The sequence below is a fragment of the Hesperophylax consimilis genome, chromosome 11 (genome assembly GCF_061612785.1).
Source record: "Hesperophylax consimilis isolate HC1 chromosome 11, BYU_Hcon_1.0, whole genome shotgun sequence".
NCBI classification, from domain to species: domain Eukaryota; kingdom Metazoa; phylum Arthropoda; class Insecta; order Trichoptera; family Limnephilidae; genus Hesperophylax; species Hesperophylax consimilis.
The window spans coordinates 6,404,891-6,431,812 of record NC_142846.1 but is presented as its reverse complement, the minus strand read 5'-3'; the positions used below and the strand labels follow the sequence as shown (position 1 = coordinate 6,431,812).

The window sequence follows — 26,922 nt, the reverse complement described above, 5'->3', positions numbered from 1 at the left end:
AACTGAGATTATTTATGTTACCGTAATTCATATTTAAAATTATTTTGCAAATGCGTAGTCGAGGAACTATACTTATTAATGTACACTAAAAATTTATTTCTTATTGGAGATGTAAAAATAAATATTTTAGAAAATGGACATCCCAAAAGAATACAATATCTGCAGATGCTAGCTTCCCATGGACTGGATAGCCTAATAAACGTGCCTACTCGAAAAGTGGACAGTAATGAAAGTTGCATAGACCATATTATTAGTAAAAATAAAGAAGAAACTCAAACTACCGTATTTAAGTCAACCATAACCGATCATTATACAACTGTTGTATTTAAGTTAACCATAACCGATCATTATCTGATTGTTGTATTTAAGTCAACTGTGACCGATCATTATACAACTGTTGTATTTTAGTCAACTATGACCAATCATTATACAACTGTTGTATTTAAGTCAACCATAACCGATCATTATACAACTGTTGTATTTAAGTCAACTATGACCGATCATTATACAACTGTTGTATTTAAGTCAACCATAACTGATAATTATACAACTGTTGTATTTAAGTCAACCATAACCGATCATTATACAACTGTTGTATTTAAGTCAACCATAACCGATCATTATACAACTGTTGTATTTAAGTCAACCATAACCGATCATTATACAACTGTTGTATTTAAGTCAACCATAACCGATCATTATACAACTGTTGTATTTAAGTCAACCATAACCGATCATTATACAACTGTTGTATTTAAGTCAACCATAACTGATCATTATACAACTGTTGTATTTAAGTCAACCATAACCGATCATTATACAACTGTTGTATTTAAGTCAACCATAACTGATAATTATACAACTGTTGTATTTAAGTCAACCATAACCGATCATTATACAACTGTTGTATTTAAGTCAACCATAACCGATCATTATACAACTGTTGTATTTAAGTCAACCATAACCGATCATTATACAACTGTTGTATTTAAGTCAACCATAACCGATCATTATACAACTGTTGTATTTAAGTCAACCATAACCGATCATTATACAACTGTTGTATTTAAGTCAACCATAACCGATCATTATACAACTGTTGTATTTAAGTCAACCATAACTGATCATTATACAACTGTTGTATTTAAGTCAACCATAACCGATCATTATACAACTGTTGTATTTAAGTCAACCATAACCGATCATTATACAACTGTTGTATTTAAGTCAACCATAACTGATCATTATACAACTGTTGTATTTAAGTCAACCATAACCGATCATTATACAACTGTTGTATTTAAGTCAACCATAACCGATCATTATACAACTGTTGTATTTAAGTCAACCATAACCGATCATTATACAACTGTTGTATTTAAGTCAACCATAACTGATCATTATACAACTGTTGTATTTAAGTCAACCATAACCGATCATTATACAACTGTTGTATTTAAGTCAACCATAACCGATCATTATACAACTGTTGTATTTAAGTCAACCATAACTGATCATTATACAACTGTTGTATTTAAGTCAACCATAACCGATCATTATACAACAATGCTTTCAATACAAATAAAAAAACGAAAAAGAATTGATGAAAATAAGATATTGAAATGAAAAGACCTCACTACACTAACAACGGAAAAAACAGAAACCAACTGGAATGTTTAATGACATTCCAGTTGGTTTCTGTTTTTTACAATCTACAATGTACCGATTTGAAAAAACTACAAGGTATGGACAATACAAATGAAGTGTGGAATTATTTCATAGAACTCATTCAGCATAACATTCTCTCTAATACCATAAAAATTGTAAAGAAAATCTCACATAAAATGTTATAAACTGCATAAGAAAAAGAGATGAGTTACACAAGAAACTAAAAACAAATCAATTCGATATACACAAGTTAAGAAACTACAAAAGATATAGAAACATTTGTAAAAAAGTTATTACGGATACAAAAGAAATCTACTATAAAATTGAAGATTGTAAACAAAATCCCTGGAAAATGTGGCAAATATTATATGAAATAACCAGTTTTAAATCTACCAACGTTACATATATACATGTTACGAATATATATATCAATATTTTTTTTCATAAATTAATATAGGATTGAATTTAGCAAAGCAAGCTACGCAAGTAGTATAGCGCCCTTCGTGGCAGCAGGACGCGTCCTAACGCTTCCTCCAACCGCTTTGTGTTTTTTTAGTATTTTCAAGGGAAATGAGGCAACATCCCTTTGAAATTATTTTTAAAATCAATCAATCAACATTTGAACTTAAATAAAAATAAACTTAATAATTATTAGAACTTTATAATATGTGATTTGAGTGCAGTGTTTTAAAAGTGAATAAATAATCGGAAATTTGCTCAAAAATATTGGACATTCGAAACGAACGGCGATCGGTAAATGTACTCCAGATGTTTTCAACAAAATTCTCGGAAACTGGGCAAGCTTGGCCCTGCAAGTTTTTTTACTAAGCCCAGTATAATTTATTACCCAACCGCCGCCTTTTATTGCGGACAGAATGCACCACTTCAACAATTACCAGGAACAGGATTACATGGAGATAAATTATGGACTTGCCGAACGTCACAGCAGTGCTGCCAGGGTCTCTTATCTATGTGAGGTGTCAGCGCTTTATTAGCAGCAGACACATACCTGGACGCTGTTGTTGGACGCGGTGGACTCTCTTACTGCAGCAGCTGGTCCAGTTCCTTCACCACTTAGGATTCTCGCTGCAGAGCCTCCATCTTCTATCTTCGTAGAACGTCACAGCGGTGCTGCCAAGGTCTGGTATCTGTGAGAGGATAGTGTGTCAGCGCTTTATTAGCAGCAGACACATACCTGGACGGATGACGAACCTTGTGCTGGCACTGTTGGTGGACGCGGTGGTCTCTTTCGCTGCAGCAGCTGGCCCAGTTTCTTCACCACCTAGGATTCTTGCTGCAGAGTCTCCATCTTCTATCTTCGTGTCACCTGTTCCTATACTTCATTTTACTTAACTTAACTTCACTCTATTTTTGTAATATTTATATTTTCTGTAATACCTGCATCAACTGTAAAGCGCCCCTGAGGTGATATCTCACAAAAGCGGCGCTATACAAATTATCCAATAATAAATAAATGTGATGAAGCAATATAAATAACCGAACCTCCTGAGCAGGAAAAGCAGCTTGAGTTTAAACAAATCTCAACTGATGAAATCAAAAACACAATTTCTTCTCTAAAATCAAATATATCTTTGGGGGAGGACTTAATCACAACCGATGTAATAAAATATCTCCATAAATAGTTTATCGTACCTCCAGAAGCGGATCCAGTCGTGGTATGTCATTTGAAAAAAATGTGTGATTATTCTTTATTTGATATTGTGAAAAAAGCCCATATATGATTATCTATATCAATTTGTTATAGTATTTAGAGTCCGCGACTCTGTTAATATATTAAATTGGAAATAAACACACAATCCATGTACTTACGCTAATTATCTTTAAGATATTAATTTTTAATGTAGTTGTGCACAACATTAAAGTAAATAAAATAAGAGTTTGATTCTATTTGACAATGATCTTTAACGTTTTTTGTTTTGTTTCATTTTTCAGCTTCATTCTAAATCGATAACATAAATAATTATTCCAAACCTTTCCCGAACTATCCAATTAAAAAACAACCATTGTTCCACACACACAAGCGTGTAAAATGAAAAACTGACATTTGTTTATGTCACCATCTCTGTAAAACATATAATATTCATCGTGTTGTCTCGTTTATTCTATGGCGCGCATAGGGACAGAAGATGCCAAAGCCGGGGACATTATTTAAATTGACATAGCGAATCGTGTGGACTTGTGAATGAAAGCTTCTATTAGAGACAACAGATGTCACTGCTAGTCACTCGCCGCCGCCACTGTTTTGCGTTACATTTTAAAACAAATTAAGAAGAATACCAGTTGTTTTGATGCACATAATTAATTATTATTGTTGTCTTATAATTTTGGGGGGTCAAATACCAATTGACCTAAAGGAAGAACCGCCACTGCGTACCTCTAACATACCTAGTCAATCTATCTATAACTGAAAGCGGTTTCCCCACAGCTCTCAAAAAAGCTATTGTTATACCAATATTTAAACAAGATGTAAAAATGACATAATCGACCAATAAGCCTACTCAATACTTTGTCAAAAATATTGGAGAGAATACTAAAAAAACAACTCATAACCTACTTGGAAGATAATATTGATAATAAGATATTATCGGAAACACAATGTGGTTTTAGGGAGAACTTAAGTACTGGTGATGCCATAGAAACTATTACAGATATGATCACAAAAAATTTAGATAGTGGAAAAAAAACATTGGCAATCTTCATAGACTTACAAAAGGCTTTTGATAAATATTCTATAAACAAAGTGAGAAATTCGCAAACTATTGTAAAAAGGATGGTCTTGTTGGTAAGCAAAATTCATTTTTGGATAAGAAATACTGATAGTGTGTCGTACATACTGCTCTTTAAATTAAATATTAAGTATTTCTAATTAAATGTAAATGTAAACTCATAACCTATGTACGCAAATGTAAAAACTATATAAATTAAACGTCAGAGCTTGGCTAGCGGAGAACAGGCAGAGAATTATAGAGTTGTTAGAGCTGGTGAAATAGAATGGTAATTGTGAACATAGCATTACATTCCCCGCGGGCACGATTATGAGAATCGTGCCTAAACGCAAAGGGACCGTAGAAACGTTCAGCCCGAAGCAATCGGCTGTGCGCGGTCACGACGTTGCAAATGACACGAGCACAATTCTGAGAATCGTGTCTAAACAAAGGAAAGCCGTGGTATCGTTCGACCACAGCCCGAAATGACCGGCCGAGCGCCAGTAAAATGACCGTCGGGGTGCAGTCATCGCGTCCATCACGGCTCTCGATTCCGAGAATCCGAGAGAAAGCCGGGCCCGTGGGAGCGTTGGACCACTGCCCGCGCCCTATAAAACAGGCACAAAGCCCTGAGAAAGGCAGATCACCAGCAACCATCACCAGCTCTACAACTCTCTCGCCTCATTATGGACCACGGACTTCCCTACCTCTTCAGACCAGACCCGGACTCAGCAACAAGGACAAGCGACAAGCGATCGGACCAGCTCTACAGCGGCTACAGAGACTGCTCGTTCTCCTCCCCCACGCCACTGAAGGACGACATCTTCCGCCTCCACGGATTGGGACCTCCAGCACTTTACAGTCTTGTGTGTCTCACCCTGTCTGACACAAATAGCACAATGCCAATTGGCTGTAGACTGTGGGATTAATTTATTGACAAATCACTGAAAGGGTGACACCCACACCACCTCCCCACTCCTCACACTTGGTTTGTTCTCCTCGCCCTTATGGGCAATTCTATGATTACCTTGATCTGTGCTGCAGACAAATTAAGGTAGAAACGTACGCGATATACGCATTACTAAGTGGAAACTTAGTCAATGGTTCTATGCACGCAATGCGTGTGACCATGTGATAAGTGGTCTCTAGTTCTTAACACTTTCCAGGTCGCGACTTAAAAGCGTATCACCTAGCAAATAGGACACGTAGTTTAGATCACGGTCGGATCAGGATAAAGGTTAGCAAAGTGTCGGCCAACTGGAAGAAAAATGCATACCGAACAGGGTCCGGGCATGGTCCGGAAAGTGTTAAGTACGCAGCATTAAGCGTCAGTTGATTAGTCGTTTATTATAAAGTTATGTTTATGTATTTCACTCGTCAGCAGAAGCAATTTGTAGCATTCTCATGTCTTGGGATTCAGAGAGCGAATTTGAGGATAATTTACTTAGTATATAATTTTATGTGACAACTATCAAAACAAACAACCATAGATATACCAAACATAACAGTAGATGCATAGATAATACCACTTATAGATGTGAAATCAACTCGTTAGAGGTGTGACGCCACCCCCTCCATCTTTACACGTCCCATGATACATTGCTTAAGTAGCGTACCCGACCCATTTTGTTTCTGCATTTTGTCTAGGGACATTTATATTTGATTATAAATAATTTTTGCATAACCTAAAAGCATGTTTCATAAAAAAAAGTCTTGTTTGTGTCTCAAATAAATAAATACTAAGTCATGTTTTCAAGAGCATATCAAAATTTTATTTCAATCCATATCATTTTTTCAATATTAATCATTTTTAAATTTGGAATCCAGTGTGCCCAGGTACAAAAATATCCTAACCTCACTCTTGCATTTTTTAAATATGTACAGAAAAATATGTGTCTTTACAAATTATGGCAATACTATTATAGTATCTACTTTCATCACAAAATATTATGTATATGTAAAAAGATTATCTTATTCTTAACGCAAAATTATAATAAAATACATAAAATTTATAGGCAATTAAATCGACTTTAAAAGTAATGAGCAAAATATGTATAGAGCAAAATTTTTTTTTCCATTTTTTAATTATATATTTTTTCCTTTTAAATTGTGTAAATAACACTTTATATTCTGTGAAAGTAGCGTGTTTATTGTGGAAAGGCAAGCGGTAAAGTGAACAATCTGTAACGACGCCACAAAGTTAACTTTCCGTGGCCAAGGGATTTATTAACCTTTGGCCCCTCACGTGTTGACATGTACGTGCACACAAAACATGTAGTTAATTGCAGTGATAAAACGAAACATGCAAATTGGAGTCTCATAAAATTTTAACAAAACTTGACACTTGATGCCAAAAATTGTAATAAAACCCTCCACACAAAAACTGCCATCATAAGTAAAAACAAAGTATCTTACTTGAGATTCTAAAGAAAGATACTATGTTTTTACTTACTATGGCAGAATATTACTGCATATTGTATGTAACTGAAAGAATATGTTCTCTCACTCCAGTGGCTGATACAAAGAGATAGAGTTGAGTTAACTTTATAGGCACATGTATTAAAAATACTGCATTTTTGGCTTTCATTAATTTTTTAATATTTTTTGTAAAAACTATGTATTCACTCTCAGTCAAATTCGTATGTAATATCTTAGAGAAAATTATGCTAATATTTTTTACTGTAATCTGAAAATAATATAAATGTGTATTTTTATGATTAATTATAAAGATTTTATCATTTATCTAATTAAGTACACTGTATGCAATATGTTAACCAGATGATTTGAAAACATAAAATCAAACTATTGGATAAAGAAAATTTCATAACTGGATAACTAAAAAATGGAAAATTATACAGGAAAGCAATCAGTGCCGGTTTTATGCGGGTGCAATTGGAGCAGTTCACTCCATAACACATAATGCATTTCCCTTGATATTATTTTTCATAAAACGGCACTACACAAACAAAATCTTCCAAATATTACTGATTACAGTGATTATCTACCTAAGCGTCCACTCGTTTTGACAAGGGGCGCTTAAATTTTACTCGCTCCAAGCGCCGTTTGGCTTAGGGCCGGCCTTGAGTGCAATTTAATGATTTTTTTCATCTAAGAAGACATGACATGATTAAATAAAATACAAATACGTTGGAGTAAATATTTCATCAAAATGACAATTAAACACACCTTTAAAAATTGATGTAGAGTCATTAAAAGAGATGAAACAACTAGGTTAAATAGTTACCTATGTAACCTATTTAACCTATTTTTTGTTTCATCACTTTATATCACGTTTTGTAGGTGTGTTGAACTATCATTTTGATGAGATACCCGGTCATCGTTTGAGACAGTGTATAGATGTAATTGAATCGAGGATTGTGCGCCAAGATGCTCAATCCTGAAACCAATGTCGCAACTGACATAATAATAGCTTTTGGTTCTAGCCCATTTAGCATGCTCTGTCTCTCTTACATTTGCCTGACATCGTATTTCGCTATCCCATTTGAATTTGAAATATAAAGCTCGATTGACCAAACTTTTGAATTACAAAACGTGTCAAATCGCATTTGATGTGTTCTATGTGCATCACAAATATTCCTCTAACTATTTTGTACATAATTAAAATAATGTAATATATATTTTGTGATATTACAAAATAATATGATTCTTTATAAAAATTCTAAAGATTTACCTACGTTTTTGTATAAAATTACTCAGTAGGTAAAGTTAATATAATACCATGTCAAAAAGATGAAAAATATTAAAAGGTACAAACATGGAATTGTCATAATATAAAATATATTTCATATAAAATAGTGTGGCTTACAGACTTGCACAACAAATGCAATAATAATAATTACAAATATTCAAATACATAATTATATATAGGTACTCGGGAAATTTTAACTCAAAATTGAAGTAGAATCGGAAAAAGAATCTTAATTATCACATTAAAAAAAACAGCAAAAATCGATGGAATAGTATTATGCTCAATGAAGTCAAATAAAAAACAATTAAAATATGCAATCATTAACAGAAAATTATTTTTTAAATATCTAACTACATAGAACAACCGTCTTGTATTTAATATCATTTATACTTACAACTAAAATGCAAACAACGAGATTACAATAATATAAAACATATAAAAATATTATTACATCAATCTGTTGTAATATCAGTATCTAGTATTAAAAATTACAATCAATCCTTAATACTTAAGTATTGGCGTAAATTCACATAGCTATTCACAAAACAAACAGTCGTTTAGTGAATGAAACACTCTAACAAAGATTTTTGATGAAAAAACAAGTTCTAGCAGTTTAAATTCGTTTCATTGAATGAATTTCTATACAATTCAATAAGTTTGAATATGTCAAATTACTGTCGAATGCTGCCAGTTCACGTGTTGATGGATTTGTTCGCAAGACAAAACCTAAAAACAATTGAATGTCCACCGGTGGTGTGGCAACAACATATCTGGGGTCTTGGGGAATTAACAACGGCCTCTATGGACTTCTCATCTACGCAGAATAGACAACTAGAATGGAATATAGTTACTTCATTTGCTTAGCAAATAAGGTCAAATAAAACTTCCTTAATTATTTTTAATTTTACATACCAACCTCTTACAATATCCACATTTTTCTGCATTTAAATAATCAGGCAGAAGACTGGTCCTCCGCGACTACCCAGGTTGTGTTAGGCTGAAGTCACACCGAAGTCCTTCGCTTAGTGCTAAGCTAGGTGCTATGCTTATATATTAGAAGCAATACTGCTATATTGCACGCTACGTGTTTAGGCACAAAATCAGTTGGCATTAGGGAGTGGTCAAGTCAATGACGAAAGCTACTTCTCACAAAGTTTAAAATATTGAAAGACTCAAATTTAATATTGTTGGGTACAATAAGTTAATTTTTCCACAAGTATTATTGTATAGTTCTAACTTCTCCACAAAGTATTTCAGAATTATGTTTTTTTTTATGAAGCAGAAAATATTTGACTGGTACTCTCTCTAAAAGGCTCTCTTTTAATAACTGCTCCTATTAAAACTTCCTCCATCTTACAAAATCACTAGGTGACACAATAAAATTAACCAACACGTTTGTTCGCCAGGAGACTCACTAAGCGAGTAATATCACGTAGCGTGCAGTATGGCCATTGCGATAGTATAGTGTGCGTTTATTCACTAGGATATGTCACCTAGCACGTAGCGTAGCTCTAAGCACGAAGGCAGGCACCTACTTGTGTGGCCATAGCCTTAGTCATTGCTACACCACAGCAAGTAACATCTTGATAACAATATTTATAAACTAAACTAACATCAGAGTGTTTCATCAAAGTTCCACCAAACTATCAACAACATTATTTTCTATTGTTTATTGTTTAGACATAGTTTTTCACACCAATGGCACCGTTGGAACCATTCTTCTGTGGTTTGGTCACGTTTAGTTCCTGCATCTCCGTGGCAGGCTTGTCACAGATGTCGGGCGGAATGAGTCGGTTGCTGACGATCTGTATCCAGGCCATGGAGACGATCATGACGCCGGTGGTGATGGAGAAGGTCCAGATGGGCCCAAGGCGGCTGTACACGTAACCCACGAAAACGGGGCCCATTACGCGGGAGAGGCAGCCGCTTCCCGTCATCAGACCCATCCACACTCCCTGGAAAGAGAATAAATTTGTTTAGATTATGCAGTGATAGAAAAAGGCTTATTCGAGTCTTTTGAGAAGCATCAGGGTCACTGAGAGCCCATGCCGGGCTTCTAGTTGCTAATTTTTATACGTAGACGATAGACGAAAAGTTGTAGATGACAACAACGTTGTGCTCAATGGCGGTTCTTCCCTTAGGCCAATTGGTGTTTGACCCCCCAAAATTATAAGACAACAATAATAATTAATTATGTGCATCAAAACAACTGGACTTCTTCTTAATTCATTTGAAATGTACCACGAAACAGCAGAGCTGCAAGCGGCAGCGGCAAGTGACGAGCAGTGACATCTGTTGTATCTAATAGAAGCTTTCATCCACAAGTCCACAAGCTGGGTCAATTTAAAGAATGTCCCAACTTTGACATCTTCTGTCCCTATGCGCGCCATAGAATAAAGGAGATGGCACTATCTCTTTCGTCGAAGTAAAAATTAGGTACCGAAGAAAGCTTAGAGATGCTTAGGTCATGGCCGTGAGGGAGACAGTACGATGAATATTATAAGAGATTGTGACATAAACATTTGTTGGTTTTTCATTTTACACGCTTATTGTGTGTGAAACATTGGTTATTTTTCAATTGCTTCGCACCCAGTATCTATGGATACTGCAGACAGGCATTTCAAATTCTTATTTTATTTACTTTAATGTTGTGAACAACTACATTAAAACGTAATCCCTTTAAAACAATTTGCCACAAGTACATGGATTTTGTAGTTATTTCCAATTTACTATATTAACATAATATGTATTTAGAGCCGCGGACTTACAAATTGATACAGATACGAAGGCATTTTTCAAAGAATTTCATTTAAAAGATTAGTCACACATTTTTTTTAATGACCTACCACGCCTGGATACCTAGAGTCGCCACTGTTTGTGATAGCGTATTATCCTTCAAATAACCTTTTTATTATATGTAATACATTCAATAATAATAATTGGATGCTTTTTAAAGGGCGCTTCGTTAATATTAGGTACTGCGATTGCTCGGGCAATCACTGGGACTCTTCCATCGCCGGGCTCGGTGATTTATCCTGCCCTGAACCCCCACTCTCGGCGGTTCCGGAATCTATTTGACCTCCTAAACATAAGAATTTCAAAAGCAGCTCACACATAGTAACTGATTCAGATTTACAAACATTGATCTAGAATAGATAATAAATAATACAGGGTTTTCCAATAAGAGGTGTTATTTTGATATTCAATCGTAAAAGATCAATGGTTTCGTTGCTTGTGTGGCACGTAGCACCGTCTTGTTGAAAGTAAACGTTGTCCAGATCAATACCATCCAATTCCGACCATAAAAAATCATTAATCATCTCTCGATAGCGCAATCCATTCACCGTAACTGTTGCTCCAGTCTCATTTTCGAAAAAGTAAGGTCCAATGACTCCGCCGGACCATAAACCGCACCAAACAGTCACACGTTGAGGATAGAGAGGCTTTTCAACAATAACTCTTGGGTTTTCCGAGCCCTAAATGCGACAATTTTACTTGTTGACGAAGCCACCGAGGTGGAAATGGGCCTCATCACTCAAGATGATTTGCATTTGATTCACTCAAGAGAATTTCAATAATTTCAATGGGTTGTTGAAGCGTGTCTCGTTCCATTTTTATTAATGGCGTAGTTTCTACTTGTCAAATGTCAAAAAATGACATGAATGAGAGGTGTTATTTTGAATAGCGGGCTATTCAAAATAACACCTCTTATTGGAAAACCCGTATAAAAGATCTTGGCTTCATTTTTTAACTAATACAAGCATTCCAAAAGTCTGTATAAACATTAGTGACAGTTTTTACAAACTCTTACTTGCTAGAAAAACACTCCCGGGTGGTTTTTAAAAAAAAATTAATTCGGCTTAAGACGGTTGGGAGGTACGTATAATACATCTTATTTTATAAGGAGATTTGATAATATTTATTATCACATTTTTTCTTTAACACATTGAACTTTGAACACATTTGTCGTAGTTTTGTCAAAAATTTACATGAAGCACTGACATAAGGACAGGTTGTTTCGGAGAATTCGAAAAATTCATTAAATTTCAACGTACGTTTTCGGGTTCTGTGAAAGTTCTATTGAAGTTCTGTTATTATATCATTATAAGCTAGTTGCTTGAAAGAAATGAAATAAAAACAGAACTTGAAAACATCTTTCACACAACTTGAAAATGAAGGTTGAAATTTGATGATTTGTTCAAATTTTCCGAAACAACCCGTCCTTATTTAAAAATGGTATTGAAAAGAAACAAAGAAAATATTTAATAACTAGCTGTACCCCATCACATTGCTGTGGCTCAGTCTGTCTGTGCAGATAGAGAAAAAATAGCTCGTGTTGCTTTTACGTCCAACAGATGGCGCTGTTTTTTATAAAAGCATGTTTTTCCAACAGATGGCGCTGTTTTTCAAAAAAGCATGTTTTTACCTGTCACAGGTGACAAAAAAGCTTTTACATTTTTATTTATATAGATGGACGATAGGTTTTCCTGCTAAGAAAAATATTAGCAGATAGAGTACCTACATAGCGCTCGTTGCTGTAAATAAAAGAAGATGTAAATAATAATTACCTGTGGCCTGGGTCCCAGAATCTTGGAGAAGATTGTTTGAATGAGAGTTACACCGAGCGGGTAACCGATGGAAGCACAGACATACGCTATACAAAGCTGCAACACAGTCAAGGCCGGAGTATATTCGCACCAAGTTTGTACGATGGGACACCCCAACACTATTTCTCCCGGCATCGTTAAATTAGCTATAATCTCGTCCAGTGTGAAATTTGCATATTGAACACTTGCGGCCAATTCTCTCAGATCGCCGAGAGTGAGATTCTGTGGGATAGCCATCTTAGGAGAATCTGGTCCCCATGGCATGAGAAACAAGGATGCCATCATGGTTATCAAAAACCCTCCCCATAACATGAGCTTTCGTTCTGCGAATATCTTTGTCATTGGAATTGTGACGACAAATACGAGACAGGCTATGACGGCTCCGACGCTCATGATGATGCCCATGTAGTAGAGGGACTGTATTTTGGACCAGCCGAATTGGTCCATGGTCAGGGGTGTTCCCAGGGTTTCGACAAGGACGAAATTGAACACCAGGATGAAGAAGGCAATGATTAACGTCCAACATGTCAAATAATCGGGCTTGATGGATTTCCAAGCTTCTTTCTCTGAAAATTTTAAATAAAAAATGTCATTAGAAAAATAAATATATTTTTTTCCTTTGTAAATAAAAATATTTGTAATTGATATGAAAGATATGGTGAATAGTATGAGAAACATAAAATATTTGTAATTGATGGGAAAGATATAATATGGTGAATAGGATGAGAAACATAAAATATTTGTAATTGATGGGAAAGATATAATATGGTGAATAGGATGAGAAACATAAAATATTTGTAATTGATGGGAAAGATATAATATGGTGAATAGGATGAGAAACATAAAATATTTGTAATTGATGGGAAAGATATAATATGGTGAATAGGATGAGAAACATAAAATATTTGTAATTGATGGGAAAGATATAATATGGTGAATAGGATGAGAAACATAAAATATTTGTAATTGATGGGAAAGATATAATATGGTGAATAGGATGAGAAACATAAAATATTTGTAATTGATGGGAAAGATATAATATGGTGAATAGGATGAGAAACATAAAATATTTTTAATTGATAGAAAAGATATAATATGGTGAATAGGATGAGAAACATGTATTTTTGAAATTAATTGTTTGACCTTTTCATGATTTCGCATAATTTAATTATGTAGTTCGATTCGACACAAAAATGTAGTTGTAAATAAAAAATTCCTTTTTAGCTACCTACCGACTATCTTAAAGAACTTTATTAATAATAAAAATAATTTACAAACAAAGCCTGGTGTAAAAAGAAAAGTAAGGCTCACATTATTTTTACACGGATGATATTTTATAAATATTTATTTTCACACTTCTTGAAAAACTTTTCAGAAATCTTTCCTGAAATTTAGCAGTACTAGCATAAACACACAGTGAATATACATATGTATGTGATAACCATTACATACGTGTTTAACCCCCCCATACCTGATGGGGGTAATATATATCCCCCAAACAAGAGGTTTGTGCGATATCTATTTTATTTTAACATCACATACTCTTAATTTAGTTAATCCTATTTGGTGAAAGATCTACATTTTAAAAGAAATATCCCGTTACTATTTTTTAAGATATTGAATAATGTCTTTCCAATTCTGACGAAATTACTTTCCTGTCCCACCCGGAACCCTATTACTTTTTTTTAAATATTCCTCACTGCAAACTTGTCGTGAATACGGATGTTTCCCATTACTTTTTTATTTAATTTGTCACCGACAACAAGCCGCAAACGCAGACATAAAAAGTGTATTTTACTAAAAAGGCTACAATAATATGTACGAGTTACGCTCCATTTTGCGCTATTGTTTCACCTTTTTTACATTGCTTAAAGAAAGAGGGGTAATGTCCGGTTAAAACGATAGGTATGAAAAGAATAGTAACTAAAATGTGAGAGGAAAGTGCAAAAGGATATTAAGTGATACAATTGCTCGGCGATGGATGAGGGACCCTAGTGACCCCCTTCAGGTGATATGTTTTTTTACAGGTATGTAAAGGTTAAAGATGATTTTTGAATGGATTTACGCACACTGTCAAAGAAAAAAGTTATTGGATGAGTGGTAAAGATAAAATCACACATGAAACTGGTTTGTTTGTCGAGCGTTCCAAAGGATTGAGTTCTAATCCAGGCGTCACGGCTTCAATCTTCTGTTAGCTGGGTCGTCCATCACTGTACAAGGAACATTTTCCGCTTACAACAACGGAAGTAGAAGGAATTCAAAAACTATCAAATTATTCATCATTCTTTTTAAAATAGACATACCAAACCTTTGTAATTGCTTAATTTAAAAAAGATTCTTACCACTGTTCATTCCTTTATGCAGCATAACCTCCCTTGCCGCAATTTTATGCTCCTTGAAGCAGAACGGTAGGAATAGCATGAAGTTGATCATGCCCAGGAAGACATTCAACCAGCCGGTAGCCGTGAACATATTCAGTTTCAGTCGGCCAACTATCTCGATGCCGTCCTCGCCCAGCGGAGTGACGGCAGCCTGGACTATGGGGCCCACCACAAAGCCCAGAACCTGCGCCAGGGAGACTATTGAGATGGCACCGGTTCTCTCCTTGAGGCGGGTGGCAGCGGAGAGGTAGGATCTGGCTGCTGCTATGTTGGCTGGAATTTAAAAATTATGGTTTAGGTACAATTTTTATACCAAAATAAAAAAATTGGCAAGCTAATAAAAAAATGCTAATTTCGCTTGTGTGTCTGATTGTAAATACGATTTACTGAACCAGTTTTTCTTAGAATTTAAGTGTAATTTTTAAAAATTTAATTGATTGTGTGATGAATTGAGACAAGCGATAAAGTACCTATAATATAATATTTGTATCAGACGCAAGTCATTTACATTGACTGTAAATAAGGGGTGCTGAATCTTCTAGTCGGTGAGCTGCTTTATGTTCAGGGCCTTTTCCGGTTGCTGTGATGTCGTGTATCCAAGGATAGATAGTGGTTCCAGCGGGAGAAGCAGTCCAGAGTGAAGCGGTCAGAGTAGATGTCGGAAGAGAGAGACTTGAGATCGCTTTACGCGCGGTATATATAGGACTAGCGGGGGCGTGCACACATCGGTGTGCGCGCGTCTGAACCGCCCCGCGTAAACGAGGTGCATTTTTGTGCAGCTTCGTGTGTTTTCATATGACTTTAATAGTCAATATTAAAATTATTTATTCAATAGTACTCTTTACGGCGCTTCATCTCATGAAAACTGTTTTTCCCTAGCATTTTTAATGTTTTTGTAATAAATTGTACAATATGAATCAGTGGGTCCTCAGACCGACATTGGTGTGAGGAAATCCTTATAACTACTTAATATTAATGTTTACATATTTCAATATTACTTTACAACATAGACGCGAGTCCAGCCTTTCAACCTGTATATTTTTATTTAGCATTATGGCGGCGAGACTCACGCAAATCTAACATTAATTTGTGCAATTATATATGAAAGGAGAAATATTTCTAGCATTATCATGCTTTGCGGTGATTGGCTAACCGTCGCCGTTCTATGTTTGGCGTTGCTTCGCCTGGGCAAAGGAGAGGGGATGCGACGTAAATACTGGGTCCACGGCTTGCCATGTGCCCAGTGCTCTCCAGCCGGGGAGGGGATACCACGTAAATACTGTGTCCGGGCGCGCGTTGTGCTCAGTACTCGCCGGCCGGGTAAATACTAGCTTTCTTATCCTCCCATGGTCAGAAAGCTGCTTTGCAGCCTTTGGGTAGCATTGCGTAATGCGTTCGATACAATATTTAACAGAAAATTATTTATTGTCATTTTCAAAATTGGAATTGGTGTGTCAAGAATTCATATTATCCCATGATTTTTCGTGGCTCTGCGCTGGGTTTGTGCTATTTTCGGAAGCGTGTAGTAAATGAGCAACTTACAGGCAGTTAAACAGTTTTTTTTTTTAAATCTTGTGAAGAGATTTTTCTATTGAGAATATGAGAAATGCTACAAAATTGTGGTATCTTGAAGAAGTCGTAGGGTCGATGTTTTCAGGTTAGTTATTTACAAAGAAAAATGTAATTACCAGAGCTAACCCCGACCAAGAACCTGGACCACAGCATCCAGTACTTGCGGTGATCATCGAACACCTCGAGGAAGGCGTGCATGCCGCTGCTGATGATGAAGAGCAGCAGAGTGAAGAGCAGCGGCAAGCGGATGGAGCCGGACTTGTTGGCCCACCATCCCACCAGCGGGGAGAATAGCATCTGACCCAGAGGGTTGGCCGCCACCACGTATCCCATGAACTCTTTGCCGGCGTTGGGGTCCAACTGGAACACAAATGAATTATATTTAGATTTTTTTTTTTTTCAATTGACTGAATTGAATTTCGTCTGTATCACAGACATATGAATATGTAGACTAGAAATTAAAGATGAGGGGTAAAATCAACTGTTGAAGAACGAAGGGGGTAAAGCTGACTGTGATTCGTCAATAAATCAATCTGACAGTATATAGGCATCTCGCATTATAATATCACCATTTATTTCTTAAAAGTAAAATCTGCTTTTGAATGAATAGACATTTTTACATGGGAGCGCAAATTACTCGCCACGTTATGAACAAATTTGCGAAGTCCAAATTCGGCAAAATAAATTTCTTCTATTTTCAGAGTCGAATATTTCGTTTACGTATTTAGTTAAGACACTTTTATAAATGTTCATAATTTACTTCCCAGCAACCAACCAGCTTTGTGTCTCGCGTCCAGACGTATCTCGATGTGATAGTATATGTTTCTACAACTGATACATATTATACGATGTGAATATGCTTAAAATAAAGTAAAATAATGCTTATATATGGAATGTAATACGACAATTGGGTTTATTCTCTTTTTCACATCTATTTTTACAAGTTTTCATACCACAAGCCACCATTGTGCCGTGTTATTTCGTAAAATGAACCGATGATGCCTCGACCATAGTTCGCACAAGAATGATGACGTCACGTTTTCTAAATTCACTTGAGGCCATACGCGAGCCCAGCCGGCTCCAATGGAACCGGTATGGGGAGTGGGGAATAATACGCTTTTAATCACTTAGGGCAGGTCTACTAATATTCATATGTCTATGGTCTGTATCTAAATTTGTTTGTATGTTCATTTTACGTTAAAGATGGTGGCCATCAAATGTAAATTCGTTGTGTTTATTGGGACTCTTCTTATTCTAATTTTTTCCGAAGAAACATGACAAAAAGAATTGTCATTCAGATAGTAACGTTTCGTTGGACAGTTGTATAATTATTACACTGTGACCATAGACATCCAAATTGGTAGACTAGATATAGCGCTGAGGGGACGTAACCGTCTCCCTTTCTGTAATTTGTCAACAAATTAATCTGACAGTATACAGGCAACTCGCATTTTTACAAAGACGCACAATTCCCAAATCGGGTGAATCAGGCTTGTTTTCAAAACTGAATATTTTGTTACACTATTTAGACACATTTACATGTGTTATAATTTACCCACCTCACTCATTTTTAGCGTCTGCGCAGGGTCTGATTATTTCAATGTACGCTCTTCGGGGTTTAACACTTACCATACGACTAATGTCGTAGATTACTCAAACCATTCTCAAACACTTCTGGTGCCAAAAATGTGATCATGCGGTTTGCCTCCAGCTCTTCGAAATGATACCAGGATTTCGATTCCATGATAACTCCTCAAAATGACAATTCAACACACCTATAAAAAGTGCTATAAAGTTATGAAAAGTGATAAAAAAAACTAGCTTAAAAAGTTACATATGTAACTATTTGTGTTTCATATCAGGGAAAATCTATTAATTTGGATATTTGTTTGTGATGACTGTATGAATGTGTGTAAGTGCAAGCGAGATAGCATGCTTGCGAGATAGTATAAAAGGCGATACATACTAGGATTGTCCCTCTTTTGTTACAAGCAGCTCCCCAATAAATACCAGTACATAGATCACCTACGAGTATTATTGTGTACGACCTTCACCCGCTACAATACTGCATACATTACACTATGATTGTAACATTGTATAATTCCTTATATATGAAATAATTAAAAAAAGTTGCATAAAATATATGTATATGGTTTTTAATTATAATGGGGAGGCAGCACAAACACTGTATCTTGTACTTGATCTTGATCGCAGAAGTTGTTCAGGAAGAGTCCAGCTTGTAAAGGCGGCAGGGGAGTAGGTGTTTTAGGAGCAGTAGGTGGAAAGTCAATAAAAAAACTAAATACGAATGTTAGAGGGAGCGCACTAATATTAAAAAACTATACTAATTAAGTGAAAATATCTAATAAAACATGACTAGATTGAAATAGAACAAAAATCTCTCGAAAAATGCTTTGATCAATAAATCGATAAATTCACCGTGCACAATGTGTGAATGTTGTAGCGCTAACATTATAAATTAGTATTCCTAAACGAATCCATTCAAAACGCATTGGATTAACTTTTCATGATGAGAAATGACTGATCAGTGCTTGTACCATGTGTGAATGTTGTAGCGCTAACATTATAAATTAGTATTCCTAAACGAATCCATTCAAAACGCATTGGATTCACTTTTCATGATGAGGAATGACTGATCAGTGCTTGTACCAGTTGCTTCTCTATTCATTGGGCAAAATTGTGGATATATTTCTTAACCTTCCAGCGGGCGCGTTGAGAAATTTCCCTTGAGCGGGCGCTTGTCGTAAATTTTACGTCATCAAGTTTTCTCCATGTAAGTGGTGTTTTCTTTATACAAACGTTAGGGAATTTCTTTAAGGATATGAAAAATCATAATAGGCAGTACTTAAAAAAAATATTTGACTTTCTTAAAAAAAACGAAGCAACACTCTAAACATGTTAATATTTCAAAATAAAATATTGTATCGACCTATTTAGTCAGAATCAATATTCTCATCATTACAATTGTTACAAACCACCTCAACTGAAGAATGGTTCTTGCATGTAAAGGACTGGCAACGGCAACACTTCATTGATGCTGAGGATCTTTTCTTATCCAGTGCACATAACCGACAAACACCGCATTTTGGAAAGCTTCAGTTTTCTTCTTCTGTTATCGGTTCAACTGCCCTACCGTAATTCACTTTGAGAAAAGCATTTATATCTTGCGGTAAATGTTTGACATTTGATTTGACTCTAGCATAGCTCGAAGCTCGATGCTTACAACTAAGTCGCAAGAGTGGGGGGAGCGATAAGGCGCGTTCGTCGTAAATTTTACGACAGCGTGCCCGCTGGAAGGTTAGATGTGTTTAATATTGCTAATTATTTTAAAAGGGGTGATCATTCTTATCTTCGCACAGGAACGCAGAAATAGCAGAGATGAACAAAGAACATTCAATAGAATTAATTGCATTAGCCCTACGAATGTACAGTGACAATGATCTTATCAAAGATTTATGATCGCAGGAATTAGGAATGTGAGTGGTTAATTACTGAGCGTAGAAAAGTCTAGTTTTAACTCGACCATCTGGCATTTCATCTCTCTGTAAACGTTACGTACCAGTTCCGGTTCAAGATGGTGTCCATGTTGGATACTACTTTTTTATCCCACTAGAGTTCGCATGATCGTGGTTCCTACTTCGAGCAGTCGAATAAAAATAATAATAATATTATGGTACCTGTAGGGCTGTGAAAAAAGTTTGAAATAAGAATTGTCATTGAGATGGTGACATTTCTTTGAACAAATTGACAACCTCATTGACATCGATTCTATCTGCCGAGTTTGAGCTTGATCAGAAGTCGGGAAGAAGTCTAATATCCACTTCAAGAGATTTTCATTCATCAACGAAAACAAAAGTGTAATTCAAATACAAAGATGTATTTAAATCACTTATTTTATTTCTTTTAAAACGAGAGCAATGACACGATAATACAATATCAAGTTAATACATCGTAATGATAATACCAGAACGAGTGATAAATCATTAAAGATTGCATCAGAGCGATTGCCTTAGGTCAGTGATATAATATTATGTATTGTGGTTTCATTCCAATGTTTAAAAATAACTCATTTGAACTTGGTCCAATTGTACCTCGAATTGATTGAAAATATTATTTATTTGATAATCGATTACACAGAAGTGAATTGGCATCCAAAATAATAATTGAATCATACTTTGTAATTGGAATGTTTTGTGAACACCCCGGCCATGATATGACTTATCAAAGAATGAAGTGGGTTATATTATATTATTAATATAATAACACTGTAAGTATTATTATATTATTATCGTAAGCACATGCAGAGGCAGTTGCTTGGCACGTCCTTTAAAATTTGTGCATTGTCTTCATATACAACCATGCCTGTTCCCCTAGCCATCGAAATATGAAAATTCTAGTATAAGACTACGGTGCAAGCGCAAACGTGTCGTGCATGTTTCTTTGTGCACAAAACTTTGTAAGGCCCCGTAGAAAGCGTACAAAGATGGTTTTAAAGGGAGATATGTAAATACGAATGTTAGAGGGAGCGCGCTAATATTAAAAAAAACTATAATAATTAAGTGAAAATATTTAATAAAACATGACTAGATTGAAATTGAACAAAAATCTCTCGATAAATGCTTTGATCAATAAATCGATATATTCACCGTGCACGGGTGCCAATGTGTGAATGTTGTAGCGCTAACATTATAAACTAGTATTCCAAAACGAATCCATTCAAAACGTATTGGATTACGAATACCGAAAATACAGAATAAACATACTAATATTAATCAAATTAATTTTAATTTACAATCAGGCTATAGGAAACAGTGTAAACTAATAACTGTTTTTTTTATTACTGTTATCTCCGTAATATTTTGCTGAATAACCGTTTTATTAAAATTAAAATTGTGATAATAAATAAATAATATCAGTTATGTAATTAATATTTTATGCACAGCCCGGCCAGATTTGATCCATCTCTGCATGGGAAGGGTTAAATATGAAAGTAGTAGGTACATATGAATAAGCAAACAAGTACAGGTATAAAATAATATAAGTGCATAACAAACAGAAATGCTTTGTGATGAGACCGAGACGTGTTTTCTTTGCACAGTGAACAAACAATAATAACTTACACAAAGAAATAAGACTATATTTCCGGCCAACTTTAATCAGAATGAAAACATAATATTTCTGCTACCTACTGATAGTTGGGGATTATATAAAATAATTATTTTATTTTATTCTGTTGTCAAGCAATGAAAAATAACTCAAGGTCCCTGCTATCTGTAAACACACAGCTATTGTAATAAAATACTAAATTATTGCGTTCTAGCTTTAAAGATTACGAGAAAACTTTTATTCGAAAATAAATTTTTGTGTGTGTAAAATATACCTATAGGAAGTTAAATAATAGGTAGGATAGGTGCATCCTCGAAATACCGAAATAACGAATATACCGTTTCAGTGGGCCGAGCTGTCTCGATAAAGCCCGTTGCAATTCCCGTATTATTCTGGCGGGACTGGGAAGGTAACAAATTTATCATCGAAAGACAAACATTTTTGAAATTTTACCTACCGAATATAAAATAAGATCTTCGGTATATTGGTAACATAGGAAGAAACAAATACAAGAACACCCAGCAAGAAATCCATTAAAAGAGAGACTGCTATAATAATGTGTTTATTTTTATACGTTAAATTATGAAACAAATGCCAAAATACTAAAAAAAAAATAATAAAAATTTACATGATTATTGGAATCGGAAATATAAAATTAGATTACCGCATATAAGACTACCTCAAGGACTAAAAAAAGTATGATGAAATGACTGAAAGTCTGGAGAATGAAGGGAGAATTAATGTATTTTTAAAAAGTTGTCATATTTACTGTAAAAATGTTTTCATAAACAATTAAATGTGACCATGTACATATTAGTATATATACGTAAAATGTTGTTAGAACTAACTTCAAGCATTATAAAAAAAATAATGATCCAGCGTGGAAGACTGACACAGAGAAAGATGCGGAACTTTATGGTTTTCAAATCTACGTAAATGGTACGATTACAGTTCCGCCGTGTTGTTAGGGACTGCAGCCTACAAAATAAAAATGAATCATGAAAAGGAATGAGAAATGATGAGGAAGAATGAGAAGGATGAGAAAGAATGAGAAGGATGAGAAAGAATGAGAAGGATGAGAAAGAATGAGAAGGATGAGAAAGGATGAAATAACCGAACAAAGACAGGGAGAGAAAGGATAAGAAAGAATGAGAAAGAATGAGTAAGAATGAGTAAGAATGAGTAAGAATGAGTAAGAATGAGAAAGAATGAGAAATTATGAGAAATAATGAGTAAGAACGAAAAGGATGATAAATAATGTGAAAGAATAAGTAAGAATGAAAAATAATGAGAGAGGATGAGAAATAATGAGAATATGAATATTGTACTAAAATACTTGCTTGTATTGATTGATGTTAGGTATTAAAATAAATTGTATATAAATAAATATGAAAAATGAGAGATTTCTTACAATGAAACTGATTGCTCAGTTTTATTATTAAAAAATAAGCAACTTTTCACGACTCCGTGAATCATGTTGAATCAACCAAATGAAACATTTCCATTATTAAAGGCTAGGCAACAGCAGGATTGCATTTATATGGCCTTTTAGTGGTAATAAAATGAAGAGTGCTCAGTAAAACATTGATGGATGCTTCAAAGTTTAAAAGTAATGAAAAAGATAATAAAATGGTCGTAAAAAACCTAATTGGATTGGTGTATTGACCTAAGTTCAATCCCAGTTCTAGGAATACCAGCAAAAGAGAGCATTGAGAATTTTTTTACTAAAAATACGTCTGTACATTTTTTGTGAAAGACGATAACGAGATTTCTAGAATTGAAAGTAAAAATGAGTTATGCTTTTGAAAACGTATTTCATTGTTTACATTTTTATAAAAATCATGCGCACGTGTTCAAAAAAGAAAAACGTAATAAAAGTAGAAATATTTTATAAATCGTAGAGTCACGTGGGGTAACCGTACGCGGAGTATAAGTGTTCGCAGTGATGTTTCCGACAAGATTGTGCCTGTTAAGCGCCCGCGCGCTCCTTAATTCAGTAGCGTTCTGGATCGCGCCGAAGAGGGAAATGTGTACAGTGGATGCTGATTTGTCAATAAAAACTGGTAGGTAAATTACTTTTTTTCGTGCTTTCCTTAAATTTTTCATCTCCGTTACCGATGTGTGCTATTGTGTAACCAGCTGTGTCAGAGCGACGTGGTCTATGATAATTTTTAGTGAAATATTGTTAGTTAGACTGGTGCAAAGTGATAATTCTAATAAAGATAACCACTAATCTGATTTTTAAAGTTTATTGAATTTTGGTGTGATGGGGTAAGTGTGCTGGGGTAAGCGTTCGCAGTTGGATGAGTGCGAACACTTACCCCGATAGATAAAATTGATTTTATAGCATAATATTTCAACTCTCGCTATATATTTACAGTGAAATATGCTGCGTGTGTACGTGAGAAAGCATCCAGAGAGGTCAGTTTGCACTCAAGAGCAGATCGAAACTGCAAAAAGGCTTGTGAAAGAGGGGAAGAGTCAGCTTGCTGCTGCAGATATTGTTGGGATCAGTGAAGCCACTCTGCGTAATTGCCTAAAACTAAAATTAATAGCAACCTCAATGGGGAGATATCGTCCGACTTTTACGCCAGATAAAGAGGTAGATTTTTAGATAAATAGGTACTTAATTTATCGTGCAGATGTCATTTTTTTGTGAAACTATTAATCTGATAATTATTCATTTATTTTCAGGCCGAAATCGTTGATCATTGTAAAAAAACTGACGAAATATTCTACGGCCTGACTGAGAAAAATTGTTTACGAGTATGCTGAAATCAACAAGATCGAGAACAGATTTGACAACATTACAAAAACGGCTGGCAAGGATTGGGTGTATGGATTTCTAAAACGTAACCCTGTTTTAGATTTAAGACAGACTACTCCCACAAGTATTGCGAGAGCTATTGGGTTTAACGTTGTTCAAGTTCGGCGGTTTTACGCAAACTGAAAAATCAAGTCCTTATAAAAAAAAACTTCAGCAGAAACAGAGAGATGCAGATGCAAAAATTGTTCGAAAACCAATAGTTAAAACCATGGAAATCGGACTACCACCTCTTTTCAAGAAAGTCACACCACAAAGAATCACCATTAAGCGTAAGGCGGGAGATTCCAGCGTGCATAACTGTTTAAAGAGAGCACAAAAACAGGCTTCTAAGGACTATTTTTGCCCACAATGCAAGGAGAAATATCGAGATCCACCAACAGATGATTGGATAGAATGTATTGTGTGTAAAGCATGGTGGCATGAGAACTGCACACTGCACAGACTACGATAAGGGGCAATTTAAGTGTGATAATTGCAATGGGGGGTAACTCTTCGCGGTGCGAACACTTACCATACGGTATGCGTATACTTACCCCGCACACGGGGTAAGTGTACGCAATCGACATGCATGTAAACTTTTTTTATATATCTGTGATTTATGAACCATATGAGGTTTTTATGGTTGTTTGAGATGCCTTAATAATCGATCATATTAATAAACAAAAAAATTGAGTAAAATACCTAAAGCTTTTTAATACAAAAATCCCAATGTAAAAATTGCGCACGGTTACCCCACGTGACTCTATATCTTATCGTAGGTATGTACACGGAGTCTGGAAACTCGTAGTAGAAGAGTAAAAATAGTGTCTATAATTTTTTGCCAATTTTGGGATATAACTTTTTGATTTTTGAGCTTTTGTTTTCAAGTAATAGTCCAAAGTTTTAACTTTTTTAGGACAAATTTGAAAAAATATGTCGCTAGGGAGGTAATATCAGCTTTTTATTGTCTTTTAAAATGCGCCGAAGCGTAGATTAGGCTCCAATAATTTGTTATATCCTTAAGTAACCGAAAAAATGGGTTCTCCATGTTATTGGGATTCACCAGTTTCCCGCATATGGTACGAATTTCCTGACACCGTGTATGTTTATATGTATATATCTGTATATATATCGCGAACATAAAACAAAAGGGCCAAGTCAAAATACCTGTCCGTTGGCAAACTTAGAAAGAAGTCCTTGACAATTTTGCATAGAGAGAAATACACAGCTTCGCAACCCAAAATTTTTTTCACGTAAGTATATGTAACAAAATAAAAGTTAAGGCGAAGCTTAATGCTAAATCGATATTTTGATTAATCTTTATAACGAATTGGTGTACATTATGAATACCAAAACATATGCTTTAGATAAATTGAAGGTTTTCCTATCGTTTCGCTTGAGTAGAATACAAATAAAATAATAAATTACTCAATAAAAAATATAAATCTAAACTACTAAAAAAAATATTTATTCACTAGAAATGTATGAACGCGTAAAGGAAACAACTTAAAAAAATACAGTATTTTAGCTAAGATTATCTGTGACATTTTCACTAGATTAACTTTTTTGCTTTCTTATAAAATTATTTACAAAATAGATAAAAACCAGTTTTCTGCTTGAAATCGAACTTTCTAGACTCCGTTTGTCAAGCGATTTTAATGCCTATTACCTTAAATATAACGTATACCAAGAATATACACATTTTTGGCTTGTAGCTTCCTCTTAAATAAAAAGTATCATAACTTGCGAAACTACGCCCCAGCATCAATGCAAAAACCTCAATTTCAATCTGCCACAAACAAGGAATTATTAAATTACTGAATTGTGATAATTTCAAAGTATCTGCAAAGTGATATGAAAATAACCAAAATTTATGTAACTTATTAAATATACCGTTAATATTACCATAAGTTATTGCATGTATCAACCCTTAATTTGATGTTGTTCACGGTGGTGAATCTCGTACAAGACATTCGTTTGTTTTTCGTGGATTTAAAAAAAATCATGTTAATTGGTAAAAAAATAATAACACTTTGAACAATCTTTCCGAAAGCAAAACGTTGACTAGCCGCACGTTAGAATGTAAAACATTCAATTATTTTTTGTCTTTAAAATAATTTTTGTTTCAAACGTTGGTTTTGATTTGCTAAATAATATTTGTCTAGTGATGGTAAAATAGTTTAACATATATTAATGTGATTTTCGTGTTTGTACACAGTTTTAAAGTTATTTGTTCACCATAGTGAACATTGCCAAATCTTTATAAAAGTAATTATTAATAATAAACATACATAACAACTTATTAGTCTTTGCGATTTTTCGTTTA

At 34.8% G+C, this 26,922-nt stretch overlaps 1 protein-coding gene across 1 annotated transcript in view; it reads right to left on the bottom strand.

Moving 5' to 3' along the window:
• Window positions 1-6,143: 6,143 nt before the first annotated feature.
• The window catches only part of Cln7 (CLN7/MFS domain-containing 8), a 76,681-nt gene continuing 55,902 nt past the window's right edge, over window positions 6,144-26,922 (bottom strand). Inside the window, exons 3-6 of the mRNA XM_089637235.1 lie at window positions 16,780-17,023; window positions 15,053-15,364; window positions 12,672-13,276; window positions 6,144-10,058 (exon numbers count right to left, since the gene is read on the bottom strand). Coding sequence (XP_089493361.1) covers window positions 9,780-10,058; window positions 12,672-13,276; window positions 15,053-15,364; window positions 16,780-17,023 — 1,440 coding nt within the window. The 3' untranslated portion in view covers window positions 6,144-9,779. The remainder of the gene's footprint in view (window positions 10,059-12,671; window positions 13,277-15,052; window positions 15,365-16,779; window positions 17,024-26,922) is intronic.